Genomic DNA, 17,828 nt, shown 5'->3' with positions numbered 1-17,828 from the left:
GAAAAACCCAGAGGCTTTTCTTTTAGGGATAACTGGGACAGATGCACAAAAAAACCCCATATGAACTTATTTTTATATGCCACACCTGCAACAAGGATATATGAGCAAAAATGGCAAGATGAGGCAGTGCCCACTGAATACAGTCGAAACTCATGGAATATGCTGAATTAGTAAATCCAAGTAGTAAAATTAGAGATCAAGATGATACTGTGTTCAAGGAAGATTGGAAAATGTTTGCAGATTATTATTATTTAAATGTAAACAAGCTAAAACGCAAGTAGGTTTGGTGTAAGAACAGCAGTAAAATACATGTCTGAGAATGCTTTGGAGGACATAATGTATAGAAGAACTATAATATGCCATGATATTAGAAAATGTGGGGAAACCATGGATGGAGAGAGGGGAAGTCGAACACGAACTGAATGTTAAATGGAAAAAGTTGTATAATTTTTTTTTATTTTCCTTTGAAAAAATCTCTCTATATAAAGAAGCATAATGTTGTCAAGTGATTGACAGATGGGTGGCCCTGCCCAATTGTCACTTGACACATGGAGGGCCACAGGATTCCCCATCTCTGCTCTAGCAGAACAAGGGGACATTTTTCATGCAAGTTATGATTTATTTGTTTCACTCAAAGAGGGTATCATTCTACCCCTGGGAGGTAGAAATCATTTTTGGATGAAGTTGCAGGTAAGTGATACAGAGGTGTTTAAGGAGAGTCCCCCCTCACGCAGCAGCACACAGGTGGATCAGAATAGGTTCTTCAGTGGCAGAAGCCCCCAAATCCTGAGAAGGCAGCTGATGAAGTCATCATGCTGGCCGTGAGGCTGGCACGCATTCAGCTTTTGTGACGTGAGAGTAAAAGCCAGATACGGTGGTTTCGCCTAGTTTTAAGCCATCACAAAACCCCTTAGTGGCACAGCCCTTCTGAACAACCTTGATGATGACAGTTCCTGGATATGGGAGACAAGATGTATTCGATGAGTCCTGGGTTCCACGAACAACTGCCCTCTCTGCCCAAGTCCCAAGACATTTTCCATCCTTTGTGCTATAAGAATTTGCAGGTGTGGTTTGGCCTATATAATTATCACAGGCTCTCTTTCTATCTCTTACGTTTCACGGCCACTTGACCTCAGTTGCAACAGACTAGCACAACCACATCTCTGGAATCTGTTACCTGATATTGCTGTTATTGATGCGTAGCAAAGGCTAATTAATGAGTCTATTAACAGCAATCCTATACATGTCTGCTCAGAAGAAAGCCTTATTGAGTTCAGTGGGGATTATTCCCAGATGTATTTACAGCATTGCAGCATAACAGTGCAAAAACAAAAACAAAAACAGACCAAAGTAAGTCTATATAAACTTAGCAATGTAGCTGGCTTTAGACTATGTGATCCCCATCTAGCCGTTTTCTGAAACCAAGTGGGTCTTCTGCATCTTTATGGTGAAAATACATCTTTATAAAGTGTATTCTATATAAAAAATGTATTCTGTGAACTGTCCTGAGACCTCCGGGTATAGGGCGGTATATAAATTCTAACAACAACAACAACATGCCAAGTCAGTTGCTGAAGGAACCCTGACACCCCCTTCCAATTCTCATGTATTTTACATATATTACAAGAAGAGATGTCCATATCCACTGAGTCTTTGCTCTATAATTTACTTGACCTAATGAGTAATTCAGTCCAGTAACCTAATAAGTAAGGAAGGATATCTCAGTGGGTAGAGAATGAGACTCTTGACCTCAGGGTTGTGGGTTTGAGCCCCACGTTCGGTAAAAGATTCCTGCATTCCAGTGGGGTTGGACTAGATGACCCTCATGGTCCCTTCCAACTCTACAGTTCTATGATTCTATGGCTTCTTTAGTCTCAGAGAGTGTATGTGGCATGAGCTCACTGAATAGGACAGATAAATGTTTTGGAGGGGCAGAAATCAGTGGCAAACTGTTCAGAGGGCTATGTAGCACCATGTAGTGCGGACTCCACCAATGTATTTTATGCATATTTTTATGTACATGCAACTGATTCTGTCAGTTGCTTTTCAACCTGCATTTTAGTTTCCCTGAAGAGAATAGATATAGGACATTGACTCTCCTTCAATGGTACATTGTGTATGTGAAATTGGAATTACCATAAGAAACCATCACAGCCATTTCAAGACAGTCGTTCTGTGGTCCAACGCAGTCCACCGTCTCATTGGGATCGCAAACCCCGGAAAGCAAAGAAAAGCAGGCTGGGCACTGCTTCCCATTGGGTTGGTTGATGCGTGGAGGCACTGAAACCAATTAGTGAAAGCCCGTTGGTTGGGAGAGCAAAGAAAGCAAGGACATTGATGCAGAGGAGAACATAGTTTTGAACTAGCAGTCCTCTATTTTACTAGGAAGTTGTAATAGTCCTGGATCACACACCCACACCGCAAATGTCAAGGGCATGGCATGATGGATTCTGAGAAGGTGGCAGAACAGGCGAAGGAATTAATATCCTCATCAACTGCTGATGGTACCACTTTCCCAGAAGCCCCGGTGCATGAGGAATCCATATTGTCAGCATCTCCCCAGCCCAGAGGCATTTGAGCTGCCCGTTCCTCAGAGCCGGAGGGTTCCAGGCAAAAAACCACAGAGAACCCTCAGACCTCCCATTTAGAGTCTACAGGTCTATTGCAGGTAAGGTCCTTTCAACAACCTCTGGAAACAGACACAGGTAGCCACCAGGCTGAGCTACATCACTGTCATAGCATCTGGGCTGAGATTTCCAGACTTTTCTTTCCCCTGCCTCTTTCCCCAGGAAATCACAATACTTACCACTGAACTGGAGCAAATGACAGTCAGTGGAAAACCTGAACTGCTGTTTGCTCCGATTCAGCAGTAAAGATTGTGTTTTCCTGGGGAAAGAGGTGGGGGAAAGAAAGTGCTCAAACATGGACTAGGAAAGTGTGGACCTGCATCAAGAAAGTGTGGGGCAAGAGCAGAGCACAAGCAAACCTCACATTTTGAAAGCGTAGACACAATTTCTGGAGAGTATGCAAATCCCTATTCCTCCCTTATTCACAAGTGCAAGGGGAAAATTTCTACATCTTCTCCTTCTGAATTCTGAGCACAATTCAAAGTGTTGGTGATGACCTTTAAAGCCCTAAATGGCCTTGGCCCTGTATACCTGAAGGAGCATCTCCAGTCCCATCATTCAGCCCAGACACTGAGGACCTCCTGGCGGATCCTTTACGGCAAGAAATGAAGCTACAGGGAACCAGACAGAGGGCTTTCCCAGTAGATGTAAAGGAGATGAGGAACTAAATAACCTTTAGAAGACATCTGAAGGCAGCCCCGTATAGGGAAGTTTTTTAAAAATTAATGTTTTATTATGTTTTTATATACGTTGGAAGCTACCCAGAGAGGCTGGGGCAACCCGGTCTGATGGGCAGGGTACAAATAAAGTGACATTGTTATTGTTCTGTCACATTGTCTTATATATGGCTTGGTTTGTTCTCCTACCTTCTGTCTCTGAAGTGCTGACCACTACCATGAGCCTGAATTCATGTCCCTAAATGTTAGAAACAGGCGTGTGTGTAGAACAATTTCAAAGGGAGGCTCCACTGTGAAACTTCTTCATCAAGAGGCACAATTCATTTCACGTCGTTCTGAATGGAGACAATTGTTTCCTATCCTGTACTGGTGTTAATTAACCCCAAACTACCAAGTTGATAGTTTTATCACCTTTGTGAAGGATTATTATGCTTGTTTTGTATACGTTCCAGCTCTAACTGAATTGCCAACACCTTTACCTATACTTAATGCATTCATTTCCCTCTGACCTCCCTGTTTATTATCCCCATCATATGTTAAGCGTAGCACAAGTTGAGTGCTTAATGTGTACAACGACCAGACATTGTGCATATTCACCAGGCCACCTCACCCTTCACCTCAGGAAGTACAATTTCTTGGGCTAGCCCTGGTGAAGTATGCCTTACCTTGAGGAGTTGCAGTTTTGCAGGCCTCCCCTACACAGCAAGCGATTCCTGTCCTTAGTTCTTGCCCTTGCCCAAAGTTGAGGAGTTGTGTTCTGTCTTTGCAGATGTTGGAGGATTCACAGCTTTTAGCTATTATCTGAGCTTGCATTCCACCTGCAGGGTGGAATGAAGGATGGAGGGTTAGGTTTTGCCTCTGCTAGTTTCCTTAGCCAGAAAATCCCAAATCCAGTTCTAATTTTAAGAGAAGATATAAAATTCTCCTATATTTAATGCATTCACTACAACCATTTACAAGGCTCATTTCCAAGCTCAAGAGGGCTTAAAACCACAGCTAAAACAATTTAAGAACCCAAAAATAGGGGATATAGCTATCGTGATTAGGAACCATTGTTAGATGAGGATAAGGCTATCATTCACTGCTAGCCATAGTGGCTATGCCTCTGAGAGCCAGCTGCCAGATGCCAGGAATCAGAAATGAGAAATGTGTTACTGCATTGCGGTTCTGATTGCAAACTTTCCATGGGCATTTGGTTGGCAATGGTGAGAACAGAGTGCTAGATAAGATGGTCTTTTGGCCTGATCTGATAGTGCTCTACTTATGTTCTTTTTTCTCCCTATAATATTTTTATTAAAGCTTTTTCATAATACAATGCAATTAAAGAAACTAATCTAAAGAAAAAACAACATCAGAGAAAGAAAGAGATAAGAAAATGCAGAGTCCTCTCTCAAAGGTAGTACTTTTCTCACACTGAAAATGGTGGACCCTTCCAGCTCTAACTGGGGAGCTTTCCTTTCTTCTCCCAGTCTCTCACGTGAGGAAGTCTTTCCTTCTTTGCCTCTTACTCAAGGTCCTTCCATCCAGCCATCCGCCACCTTCATGTGTGAGTACCGTATTTTTCGCCCTATAGGACGCACTTTTTCCCCTCCAAAAATGAAGGGGAAATGTGTGTGCGTCCAATGGGGCGAATGCAGGCTTTTGCTGAAGCCTGGAGAGCGAGAGGGGTTGGTGCGCATCGACCCCTCTCGCTCTCCAGGCTTCAGGAAGCTCTGTGCAACCCTCGGGAGACCAGCGCGAAGTCGCGCCGGGCTCCCGAGTGCTGCGCAGAGCTGCCTGCAGTCCTAAGCCTGGGGCGTGCTGAAGAGCGCACCCGGGCTTTGCACAGCTCTCCACAAGCCTGGGGAGACCAACGCGACTTCCCGCTGGGCTCCCTAGGCTTGCGGATAGCAGGCTGTTCTCAGGGCTGGGGTCGGGGGAAGCTCGGGCTTCCCTCGCGCCAGCCCCGCGCCTGGGGGGGAAATAATTTTTTTTCTTTATTCTCCCCCCCCCAAAAAAAACTAGGTGCGTCCTATGGGGCGGTGCACCCTATGGGGCGAAAAATACGGTAATCCTTGGACCCCAATAATGGCCCAGAGCAGAGGATACCAACAGAAAGCAAAACAAAAGGAGAGACAGAAGAAATAAGATAAAAAGAAGGGGGGAAAGAAGAAGAAAAGAATAGAAAGGGGAAAGGAAAAAGGAAAAACAGAGAAAAATAAAAGGACTTCCTATTTTCCATCTTTCATTTGCATAAAAGAAATTATTCACTCTAGCCTGACATTCATCTATTCTACTTTCTTAATGCTTGCCAGGGGGATAAAAGCTTCACACAATTAAAAAAAAAAAAAGTTGCCACATGAAAGATTATTTGCTTTTGGAATTGAACCGTATGACTTGCCGCCTTTGGTACTGCTGCTGCTGAGTAAATATAGTGTTGCTTAAGCTATTCACAGGCTCAGATTTGCGGTCCGTTTCACTCACCTACAGTGGTTTCAGATACAGAGATGGCGCAGGTGTCATTGTCACAGGTCTCCATGGGGCCAGAACAGCTGTTGCCACTGCCCGTACAAACTTCACACTTCAAAGAAGCACCTGGAAAAGGGCCAACAGTTCACGCCATTCAGGAGAGTAGAAGCAAATTCAGAAGTGCAACCTCACATTTACGCCATTCTAAGAATGTGCAACCTTCTATGTTTATACAATAATCTTATAACAATGCAACAATTTTTATTTTAGGGACCCATTACAAGGATCAATGCAGATCTCCAGGTGTTCCCTTTCACCTGTGTGTCCTGTTTTCTCTGACATCCATGGACAGATGATTTGGAGTGATCCTGTATCTGTTTTTTAATAGTGACTTAAGTGGTATTGAAGTTGCACTGTATGTAACAGAACTTGCACACCATTCTCTTGAAATTGAAGCACCAATGCTTAGCTTTGGAGTGGACAGAACAACTCCTCTTCAGTTTTCTTCCCATGTGCCTTCTCCAGAGTGACCATAGGAGCCTGTCCTCAGTGACTGACAGAATAGAGACAGAATAGAGTAGGACTATTGCTTTCCTTGATCAGGATACTATACTTGATGCAGCCTAGAATAACATTAGTTTTTTTGCTGCTGTATCACACGGCTGATTTGTGTTAAGCTTGTGGTCCACCAAGACTCCTAGACCCTTTTCACGTGTACAAGTAAGCCAGGTGTCCCCCATCTTATACCTATGCAGCAAGTTCTTCCTGTCTATGTACAGAACCTTACATTTGTCCCTATTGCAATTCATTTTGCTAGTTTGGACCCAGTTCTCCAATCTCCTAAGGAAATTTTGAATCCTGATTCTATCTTCTGCGTCATTAGCTACCTCTCCCAGTTTGGTGTCATCTGCAAATTTGATGAGCATCCCCTCAATTCCTTCATCCAAGTTGTTTATAAGGATGTTAAACAACAATGGGCTGAAGACAGACACCTGTGGCACCTCACCTGTCACTTTTCCCCAGGATGATGAGGAACCATTTAGTGAGCACTCTTTGGGTTCAGTCAGTCAACCAGCTACAAATCCACCTAACAGTTTCTTCATTCAGTCCACATTTCACCAGCTACCTGCCAGTGGAAGGGCAACAAGGAGGAACAGCCACCGAGAAGGCCCTTTCCTGAGTTCCTACCAAGCATGACCTTCCACTTGCATAAAACATCTCCTGTTTGAACTGGTCCTACCCCCTCTTTGAAGGGGACCAGACTCAATTGTGGGGCTTGCATCAACATCTCCAATACTACAGCAACCTCCCTCTTGGTTGGAAGCTGGTGGGAAAGGGTCTAGCACTAGGATGGAGTGTGTGGTCCTTCAGCCTCTTATCAGCCTGAGCCAGCATGGCTGAAGAACCTCAGGTTTCTACCCCTGCATTATGTAAAATTCTCCCTTCCCCATCACACAGGAGCTATACTGGTTCCCATAACAATGTTACACAGATGGCATGACAACGGGAACGTTCCTGACCTTCAGGGATGGGAAAGAAATTTGCTTCAGCTCACTTTAAATAAAAATAAAATAAAATGCAAGCCTTCTTCATTCATCACAATACACAAACTGAAACAGATATCCTTCAACATTTGCACATCTCCAAAGGTTGCGATGCAGTTTCCAAAGAGTGCATGCAAAAATGCAAGCATAAATATGGAAGAAACTGAAATGGACACATTCAGAACTTGGGAAAAACTGAAATCGACAGATTCTCCCATCCCTACTTACCTATAGTCACAAGCAGAAAGCCAATGGCGAGTCCCAGCAGGAACTTCATGGTGATGCCAAATGCTGCTAAGTAGCTTCAGACAGAAACTGCCCCTGTAATGTAATTTGTTAGGTGGTGAAGTGTTCCAAATTTAACAAGCTTGGGGTGGGGGCAGGCTGGGGAGCACATTCTCAAGTTACATATCTCTGAATCTCAAAAATGATATCTGCTCTCTGTCATGAAATGTGCTAGGTGACCTAGGGACAGTCACCTTCTCTCAGCCTAACCTACCTCACAGCATTGATGAATGGGGAAAATTGGGGTGGGGAGAGATTGTGCACCTCCTTGTGCTCCTCTGGTGAATGTCATGGTACACATGTGATTCAGAAACAATAATATCAAAGCATGTCCCTTTCATTACAGAGGGGAAAAACAGAGGGGTTTTTTTTTATCCACAGAAGGCTGCATGACTTATCCAAATTCCACCAGATACAGAAGTAACATAAAAGCATAAGAAAAAGATCAGGTTTCAAAGGCACAGCTAGTCCAGCATCCTGATCTCGCTGTTAGATATTTACAGTGCCTGAACATGGCTAAATTAGATCAAACTGGGCAGATGACCTAGGGCTGTGTTCAACTAAGCATAGACACATTGAAATCGATGAACCTACATTTGCCAGGCCCATTAACCTCAATGGGTCTACTCAGAGTAGGACCAACATTGAATACGGCCTCCAGACTCCAAGGTTCCATTCTACTTGGATGCTAGCTTAAATACAATTTTCATAAGCTTAAATTCAAGGATTGGACTAGGAACATATCAGAGGATGATGGTGGCCTTACCAAGAGCTCTCAGGTGTTGTCAATATGGTGTCTGTAGGAAGAGGAAGAAAAACAGGCTTGGGATGTTTTCCTCTCTGTTTTCATTAGTTGCTCTCTTTATAAACAAGAATTTGAGGACGTATTTCCTAAGCTCCTCCTCCTGTTACAGATTTCTGAATCCCATTCCTTCAGTTTCTGGGCCAGTGTCCTTTCATTTCCCTATTTTGGTAGTGCTGAGAATCAATTAAAAAAACTTGTAGCCCAATCCTTCCTTTACCCATTCAGCATCTGAAGTAAACTTGCTTCTGAAAGCCATCGAAGCTACAGGTAGCAATGGATGCATCGGCCAATTTCAGTATCTCTTCTTTTCTTTTTTTTCATTCTAAAGGTCAGTTTTCTAAATTTTCAGCTCTTTTTTTTAAAAAAGAAGTCCTCATGAACCTATATCAACATTTTAGTGCAAATTTCTCCCCAAATACACGTTTGTATTTGCTTAACACACATTTTTTTGCAAAGCCTTGTTCCACAATATGATGCACTTCTGCTTGCTTTTAATTATTTACTGAACTCCTTAATTGGGACGCAGGTGGCACAAGAGCCTAGGACTTGCTGATCAGAAGTTTGGTGGTTCGAATCCCCGCGACGGGGTGAGCTCCCATTGCTCGGTCCCTGCTGCTGCCAACCTAGCAGTTCGAAAGCATGTCAAAGTGCAAGTAGATAAATAGGTACTGCTCCGGTGGGAAGGTAAACAGTGTTTCTGTGCGCTGCTTTGGTTCACCAGAAGTGGCTTAGTCATGCTGGCCACATGACCCGGAAGCTGTACGCCGGCTCCCTCGGCCCATAAAGCGAGATGAGCGCCGCAACCCCAGAGTCGTCCGCTACTGGACCTAATGGCCAGGGGTCCCTTTACCTTTACCTAATTTTGTTATATTTCAATAAATGGAACCTTTCCTCCTATCCAATAAATTGTGTTGAGACTTCTTTCAGGGTATGGGGGCAATTTGGGTTTATATGTTTTCTGCTATAGACTTCAGTTTTTCAGACCATATTTTTTTAACCCACCTCATGACTCGGATAGGAGCTTCAGTGTTGCGCAATGAGAGAGAATAGGGAAATGAATTATGTAAAGGCATTTTTTATTTATTTTTTGCCAATTTAAGTAGACCTCATCCAGATGCAGGGTCAGCACTGGTTGTCCTCAACAAAAATAGATTTGTTTTCAAGTATCTTACTTCCTCTTCTGATTTTCTTTTTAAATAGTTAGAACATTAGATGAACCTGCTGGGTCAGGTCAGTAATGGCCAGGCACATCAAGCATCCCATTTTCTTCTCTGCCTTCCTGCAATTCCCAGCAATTGACCCTCAGAGGCATATCACCTCTGACAGGCGAGGTAGAACATAGCCATTGTGGCTGGTAGGCATTGGTAGCCATGCCCTCCATGGTTGTGCATGAAGGAAGACTTTGCAGGTCTTGGGAGAGGCCATGTGCCTCAAGCAGGGAAGGGAACTTAAGAACACAGGCCATTGGTTCCTCTAGTTCAGGGACGTCCAACTCCGAAGAGACTGTGATCTACTCACAGAATAAAAAACTGGCAGTGATCTATAACTTTTTTGAAGAGGGAGAAGGGGCAAAAGTTGCTCAACAAAAGATCACTAAGGAAAGAATGTCTTCTGTTCTAGCAATCAGGTGGGAATGGAGGGCAGGTCAAGAGGGAGGAGCAGGATGCTCTTGTGACGCTGCAAAGGAAAAGGAGCCAGAAATCGACCCCGATCGACCAGAACCTCCCGGGGATTGACCAGTCGATCCCGACTGACCTGTTGCACATTCCTGCTCTAGTTTAATGTGTTCTTCACTGATCACAAAGCAAATGCTCTACCACTTAGTTGAGGAACTTCCAGATTGGGCAGGGTAAGTCCAGCATTTTTTAAAATTTTATTTATTTATTTGGTTTTTCAGATTAAAATTTTACAGTCACATAGCCAACATACAACATAAAAACAAGATTCCATGGAATCTCTTGGACTTCCCTCCTCCCCTTTGCCGGTCCTATTGTTAATCATTTCCTCCTGCATCTTTTATGATAATGCAAATCTTTTACCTCTCCATTGTGTCCAAATTTCACCATTAAACTACAAGTGATATTCCAATTCTACTTACGATTTTAACTGTTTACAATGGTTTTTAAGACAAGTTATAAATTTTCCCCATTCCTTATTAAAATTTTGGTCTTCCTGATTTCTGATTCTTCCTGTCATTTTTGCCATTTCGGGATAATCCATCAACTTAGTCTGCCATTCTTCTCTGGTCGGGACTTTACCTTCTTTCCATCTCTGGACCAACAACATCTGTGCAGCCGTGATTGCATACATAGTCTTTTCTGCTCCATTTGGATTTCGGCACCTAGAATTCCTAAAAGGAAGGCTCCGGGTTTTTATTTAGAAAAGGTTATTTTAAACATATTTTTCAACTCATTATATACAGTAAAGGTAAAGGGACCTCTGACCCTTAAGTCCAGTTGCGAATGACTCTGGGGTTGCGGCGCTCATCTCGCTTTACTGGCCGAGGGAGCCGGCGTTTGTCCACAGACAGCTTCTGGGTCATATGGCCAGCATGACTAAGCCGCTTCTGGTGAACCAGAGCAGCGCATGGAAACGCTGTTTACCTTCCCGCTGGAGCGGTACCTATTTATCTACTTGCACTTTGACGTGCTTTCAGACTGCTAGGTTGGCAGGAGCAGGGACCAAACAACGGGAGCTCACTCCATCGCGGGGATTCGAACTGCTGACCTTCTGATCGGCAAGCCCAAGGCTCAGTGGTTTAGACCTCAGCGCCACCCACATCTCATCCCTCAAAAGTTCCACCAAATATGATAAAAAGTGCCTTCTTTTTCCTTACATTTCCAGCATACATTTGACCCTGTTTTATACATTTTTGCTAGCATAAGGCAGTCTTCAACTCACCCAGCTTTAGTTGTTTATACCACAGCCCAGAAAATAAACTTGGTGCTGGAGGGCTGGCTTTCTCCACTGGGCCTCAAACTTGAGATCATTGCTGCAGACAATGCCAGCAACATTATAGGCACATGTTAAAAGCTGCCTGCTATCTTCTAAATGTGCTAGTGCCATCGTGCTAGCAACCACTGATAGCCTTATCCTCTATGAATTTGTGCAATTCTCTTTTAAAGCCATTTAAATTGGTGGCTATCACTGCCTCCTGTCGGAGTGAGTGCCATAGTTCAGCTATGTGCATTGTGAAGGACTTTATTTTGTCCTAAATTTTCTGTCATTCAGCTTTCAAGACCACTCATGTACCCCACAAGCCCCAGCAGACCATTCTTTGCGAATCAAAATCCCATTTTATTGCTCTGTTCTTTTTCTGTTGGCAACGCTTTCTGGAAGCAAGAAAACTACTTGCTCAGTAATTTCACTGAATTTCACTGTCAGCAATTTGGTTATTTTTTTCCTGCTTGGTGTTTTGTTCCATACAGTACAATTTTTGTACGTGACAGCCACAGACTTTTTCATATCATGTTCACCACTTCCCCATTATCCCCCCCCCCACTTTTCGGTGGTGTGTGTGTGTGTTGCACATTTAGTACAATCAATGAATATTATCAGTTATATAGACTCAGATATTTTGTTTGCTACTGGGTTAGGGGCAAAAAGGTGTCTGGAATTACTTCAGGCTAACAGAGGAATAGGCTGCACAGTTTCAAGCTTCCTGCCTTCAAAAACATAATTGTGAAAACTGCTTGGAGATGTATTTATTTTCAACTAAGTGGTCTATACATTTTGTTAAATAAAGATTGTTCAGATTTTTTTTATTGACAAAAAAACCAGGATCATATAAAGCTTTTTTTTTTCATTCCAGAAGAATAGTTATTGAAACCCTGGCAGCACTCACTCCAAACATTTAATGCACTATGATACCACTTTGAACAGTCACAGCTTCCCACAAAGAATCATGGGAGCTGAAGTTTGTTAAGGGTGCTAAGAGTTGTCAGGTGACCTCCTATTCCCCTCCCAGAGCTACAATTCGCAGAGTTCCCTGTGAGGAGGGATTGATTGTTAAATTGCTGTTCCCCGCCTTGACTTTCTGAAATAATGTGAGAACAGAAACACAGTCATTCTTTGAAATTTTCACTTTACCAAATTTTGTGATGCAGTTCTTCAATCAAACGATGTTTACAAAATTGCAGAAAGTGAGCATCAGAATGAATCTATTAGTGAAAATTAATAAATTAGTGATAATCACATGCAGAAATGCATTGTATTCGGGGGGGGGGTGCTTGCAAAATTTTGCACATTAGTCCAAAATGCATACAAAAAGATGTTTATAAGGAGAAATTTGCACAAAGGTGCTGGAGATTTTTCACCAGGATTTAAAAATAGTAATAACAAATTGGTGCAATATGCGGAGAACTGAACAGAAGATTGGAAAAATGAGAAATCAAGAGAACCTCAATGGACACATCTATCCATTTCTACCTATACTGTAGGGAGGGCTGAATGCATCAGAGCATACATGATGCCTATAATCATTATTAACCTACGGTAGCTTTGAAATAAAGGTACCTATTAACTCTTCTTCCTGTGTACACAAGGAGGAGCCAGAGCTTAATGCTGGAGTACATGAGGTTACTGCTTCAACCTGTAGCTAAAGCAGGACGCTCTGTGGTCTTCCACACATCACTGAGCACCAACTCCCATTGTCCTTGCCCACTGGTCATGATCTTTAGGGCTGACCATCATCTCATTTACAGACAACCTTTTTGTGCATAGCATAGAAACACAATGCGAAACCAAAAGGTTCCACCATTTGTAAGGCAGTAGTGCAACTCTATTCAATACTGATGATATCAGGCAAATCCTGATGTATGCAAGATGATTGTTGATTGTCATACAACCTCCCCACAAGTAAATTAGAATGGATGCTCCAAAATGGTTTAATAGTCCATCCCTCTTCCCAGGAAATTCTGGAAGTTGCAGCTCTGTTTGGGGGAATGGAGCCTCCTAGCTACTCTCAAAACCTTTAATAAACTACAGCTCCCATAATTCCTTGTGGGAAGTCACTACTGTTTAAAGTGGTATCATAGTGCTTTAAATGTATGCTGTGTGGAAATGGAAAGAGGGTACAACTCCAACCAAAGAAGAGTGGCAGACAAAATTGATGAACGACGCCAAGATGGCAAAACTTACAGGAAGAATTAGACATCAGGAAGAGGAGGTCTTTAATAAAGAATGGGGAAAGTTTTTAATTTATTTGTATTGTAAACAATTACATACATGGTAGGATTGACAGAAAACTTGCAGTAAAAATTAGAACTATGGATTGACGAAGGATTTATAAAACTGGAGTTATGAAAGAGATGCAGAGGGCAAAATCATTACATTAAAATCCACAATGAGGAGGGGGGAGAGGGAAGTCAAAAGGGATTACAGTGGTACCTCTAGATGCAAAAAGGATCTGTTCCAGAGCCCAGTTCGCATCTAGAAGCAAACGTAACCCGTGTCTGCGTGTCTGCGCGTGCGCGGGTCACGTTTCGGTGCTTCTGCGAATGCACGTGATGTCATTTTGAGCCTCTGCGCATGCACAAGTGGCGAAACCCAGAAGTAATGCTCTCTGTTACTTCTGGGTTGCCGCGGAGTGCAACTCGAAAGCGCTCATCCCGAAGCACATTCAACCCGAGGTATGACTGTATATGTTTATGTATTTAATTCATTTGCTTATGTAAAATAGAAAGTGCAAAAATAAAATTTATATATATTTAAATAAAAATTAAATGTATGGTGTGAAAGTAGCTTAAATCACACTGCCGCAGAGCAGTCCTCATTCTAGGATGTGGGGGACCCTTAGGCAAGGTGTCCTCAGTGGGGGGCCCCACACTCTTGTCAAGACATTGCATGCCCCCTTACTTGCCCTTTCTTTTTGGGCCCAATCTGTGCCCATTGGTGGCTGGCACTCCCTGGTACAGAGCCCAACAACAGGCGGAGCCAGAACCAATTCCCGAAGAGACCAATTCTCATTTTCTCCCACTATCCTCCTTGCTGCTAAGCTCTGCAAGGGAAACACTGAGCTTAATACTACTAATAATTTATTATTTATACCCCGCCCATCTGGCTGGGTTTCCTCAGCCACTCTGGGTGGCTTCCAACAAAATATTAAAATACAGTAGTCTGTTAAACATTAAAAGCTTCCCTAAAAAGGGCAGCCTTCAGATGTCTTCTAAAAGTCAGATAGTTGTTCATTTCCTTCACATCTGGTGGGAGGGTGTTCCACAGGGCGGGTGCCACTACTGAGAAGGCCCTCTGCCTGGTTCCCTGTAACTTGGCTTCTCGCACTGAGGGAACCAGCAGAAGGCCCTCGGAGCTGGACCTCAGTGTCCAGGCAGAACAACGGTGGTGGAGATGCTCCTTCAGGTATACTGGGCCAAGGCTGTTTAGGGCTCTAAAGGCCAGCACCAACACTTTGAATTGTGCTCAGAAATGTAAGGGGGGGGGGGGAGAGAAGCTGACAGCCAGTGCCACCCCCTGCAGTGGTTGTAAGGTATGAGGGCAGTCAGGTGGAGAGCTGACTAAGGGCAGAGTGAAACCCTTATCTCATCCTCTGGATACTTTTCCTGCTCAGTGAGTGAAGCAATATTGCTTCAGTATATCAATGAGGGGCATAATTCAGAAGCCAAATAAGAAAGGAAAGGAAAGGAAAGGAAAGGAAAGGAAAGGAAAGGAAACAACAAACATACAAACAAGGACCTCCCCAACACACACACACAAATATTGGGGTTTCCCCTTCTGGTCTTTGGTTCTGATTAGGAGCAGACATAAAGAGGCTATGAAGTAAAATCTGAGAGGGGAAAATCATCCTCTCCATGGAGAATCCTTTAAGGTAAGATAATTCTCTGTGGTGGGTACATGGATGGGTTCCTCTTCTGGCATCTTGCTCCAGAAGCCTCTCAAATCTTCCCTATGCAGACTAATAGAGTAGAGACAGGGTGGGAAACCTCCAGCCCGGGTTGAAGTGCAGCCTGCTGGACCTTGATTTCCACATCAGCCATACCACTTCTCTCTATGACACACATCTTCCTTGAGGTATGTTTTGGCCTTGCTTGACTGTATCCTTGACCTCCAATAACACCTCATGTTCACCTGGTTAGAGCACAGAGAAGGGTGTGTGGGGATGTGTAGAAACTAACCTGCTGTACAAAGGTGAAATCTGCATTCCTTGTTCTGACCACTTTTGGCTCTGCCCCCTCGCTTGCCCCTGGCATGTGGCCCCTAATATATTGCTCAGAGGGGAATGTGGCCCTTGGTGTAAAAGTCCCCCACTCCTGGAGTGAAGTATTTGAGTTGGATTTTAATCTGAGCTGGAGAAGAATTCAGGGGCCTAAAAGGCTTGTGTCTCAGAAGGAGACTTAAAAAATATATATTTTTCTGTACTTGAAGATTACAGATACTCCTGGAGAATAATTTTACATGGTATGAAAACTGGGCACACCCTTCCTGCTTCTTGATAAAAGAACCTTGTTAATAATTTTAATAGTTTTTATTGTTCACTATCTGCTTTGGAAATGTGGTTTATTGAGGCTATCCATGGCCAAAGTAAATAAATTCAAGCTTACGTCACTTACAGCAACTTAACCACACCTCCATAGGGCTAGGGGATTTGAAAGCAGAGGAACATGGAAGGAACTAAATTCAGGTTTTCTCCATTATTTGGCACAGTTTTGTCCTCTAAAGAGAAAGAAATAGCTCTTAAGAAGAAGAAGAAGAGTTTGGATTTGATATCCCGCTTTATCACTACCCTAATGAGTCTCAAAGCGGCTAACATTCTTCTTTCCCTTCCTCCCCCACAACAAACACTCTGTGAGGTGAGTGGGGCTGAGAGACTTCAGAGAAGTGTGACTAGCCCAAGGTCACCCAGCAGCTGCATGTGGAGGAGCGGGGAATCGAACCTGGTTCACCAGATTACGAGTCCACCGCTCTTAACCACTACACCACGCTTAACTCTTCATGAAATGGATCCAAATTTTAACTCTTCATGAAAAAGAAATGGATCTAAAGCTTAACTCTTATATGGAAAAGTGCTAGGAAGAAGCTCTGGAATTTATTCTTTATCATGTTCTGTCCATGTTCTCATCCTTTGCATGTGGCATTACCAGGAACATAAAATTTTATTGCATTGCGATAATAGAGGATTATTATATTATTCATCCTGCAGTGTGTCTCATTTCCTGAAATGGAGTCATAAAACAGTATTTGGGATTAAAGTTCAGCCCTTTTACTTGCAGTGAGCAGCAGCTGATTAGCCATATCTATCTTAATCTCCCTGGCATGGGCCTCCTGGAAACTTAATTAGGGAGTTGGGAGAACCTCCCACTGTCTACTGCAGATGACATATGCCACTGGATTAATCCGTCTCACTCTGGCAAGGCAATCTTGGATATGGTAAAACTGTCAGTCATGACGCATGGAAAACTTTGTTCTCAGAATCCCCATGAAGTGATTGATAAGCGAGAGATAAGTGATGTAACCAGAAGGCTGAAAAAGTGCCCCTCCCCCCAGGGCAGCTTATCTCAAAGGCTCTCTGTGGCAACCTCCCTCCATAAAGGTGGGAATGAGGTAACGTGGCCTGATATTGGGGTGGTTTTAAAGCTTAGACTCTGGGCTCATCCCCACTTATGTCTTGCCCTGCTTTTTCTAGGCACAGCTCTGCACTTTAAAGTGATGCACCCAAGTGCCTTTTCTTTGGTTCCAACACTTTCCCCATGAAAACCTGCTCTTTATTGCTAAATCAGAACAAACGGCAATTTGGATTTTCCATGAATTGCCATTTACTCCAGTTCAGTGGTACAGAGCAGATTTTCATAGGGAAAGCACTGGGGGGCGGGGGGAGGACAGTTGACAGTGCAACTAAATTGCAGCCAGGAAACCAGACCCTTTTCTTGAAATTAAAACAATATCCGAATGCTTGTCAAAATATTCAAAAGCTTTTGCTGGCAGAACATATAGCTAAATAAGAACATATGCCAAGTATTTACACTCAAGTGCTAATCCAAGCATGGGCTTAGTTTTACTTAGTTGAAGATTGCAGCTTCTTCCTTAAATATTCAAAACCAACTGTGGAAGAATAAGGAGTGTCACCTTTCAGGGGCACCAACTATAGGGGGCTCTGGGTGCCCGAGCAGCCACAAAAAAATTGTTGTGGGTGCTCAGCACCCACACCGCAGACCCCCCCAACTTCCAAGGTCTCGTGAAGTCTCGGAAATCATATCTGGGGCCTCGCTTTCCGAGGTCTTGGGAGGTCTTGGAACCTGACTTCCAGAGGCACTGGAAATCAGGTTCTGAGGGCAGGGGTGCGTGTGACGTCATGACATCACACACACTGTGCACCCATAACCTGGGGCCCAAGTCGGCTCCCCTGTCCCCTTTTTCTTCTACAGACACTGGAGAAAGAGAAGGTGAAGTTGGAGGAAGGGCTTTTCTCTTTTTCAAAATGTAGTAA

At 43.5% G+C, this 17,828-nt stretch overlaps 1 protein-coding gene across 1 annotated transcript; it reads right to left on the bottom strand.

Moving 5' to 3' along the window:
* Positions 1 to 435: 435 nt before the first annotated feature.
* LOC308484447 (phospholipase A2 inhibitor and Ly6/PLAUR domain-containing protein-like) lies at positions 436 to 8,470 on the bottom strand. The gene is made up of 6 exons (XM_081019411.1): positions 8,348 to 8,470; positions 7,525 to 7,617; positions 5,768 to 5,878; positions 3,970 to 4,122; positions 2,137 to 2,280; positions 436 to 953 (listed from the first exon to the last, which is right to left on the bottom strand). Exons 2-6 carry the CDS (start codon positions 7,571 to 7,573, stop codon positions 811 to 813), a joined length of 600 nt encoding a protein of 199 aa, XP_080875537.1. The 5' UTR covers positions 7,574 to 7,617; positions 8,348 to 8,470; the 3' UTR covers positions 436 to 810.
* Positions 8,471 to 17,828: the final 9,358 nt, after the last annotated feature.

Source organism: Podarcis pityusensis, assembly GCF_964106645.2.
Source record: "Podarcis pityusensis genome assembly, chromosome: 8".
In the NCBI taxonomy this organism is placed as follows: domain Eukaryota; kingdom Metazoa; phylum Chordata; class Lepidosauria; order Squamata; family Lacertidae; genus Podarcis; species Podarcis pityusensis.
Note: the sequence above shows the minus strand (reverse complement) of the source record. Positions and strands in the feature narration are given on the sequence as shown.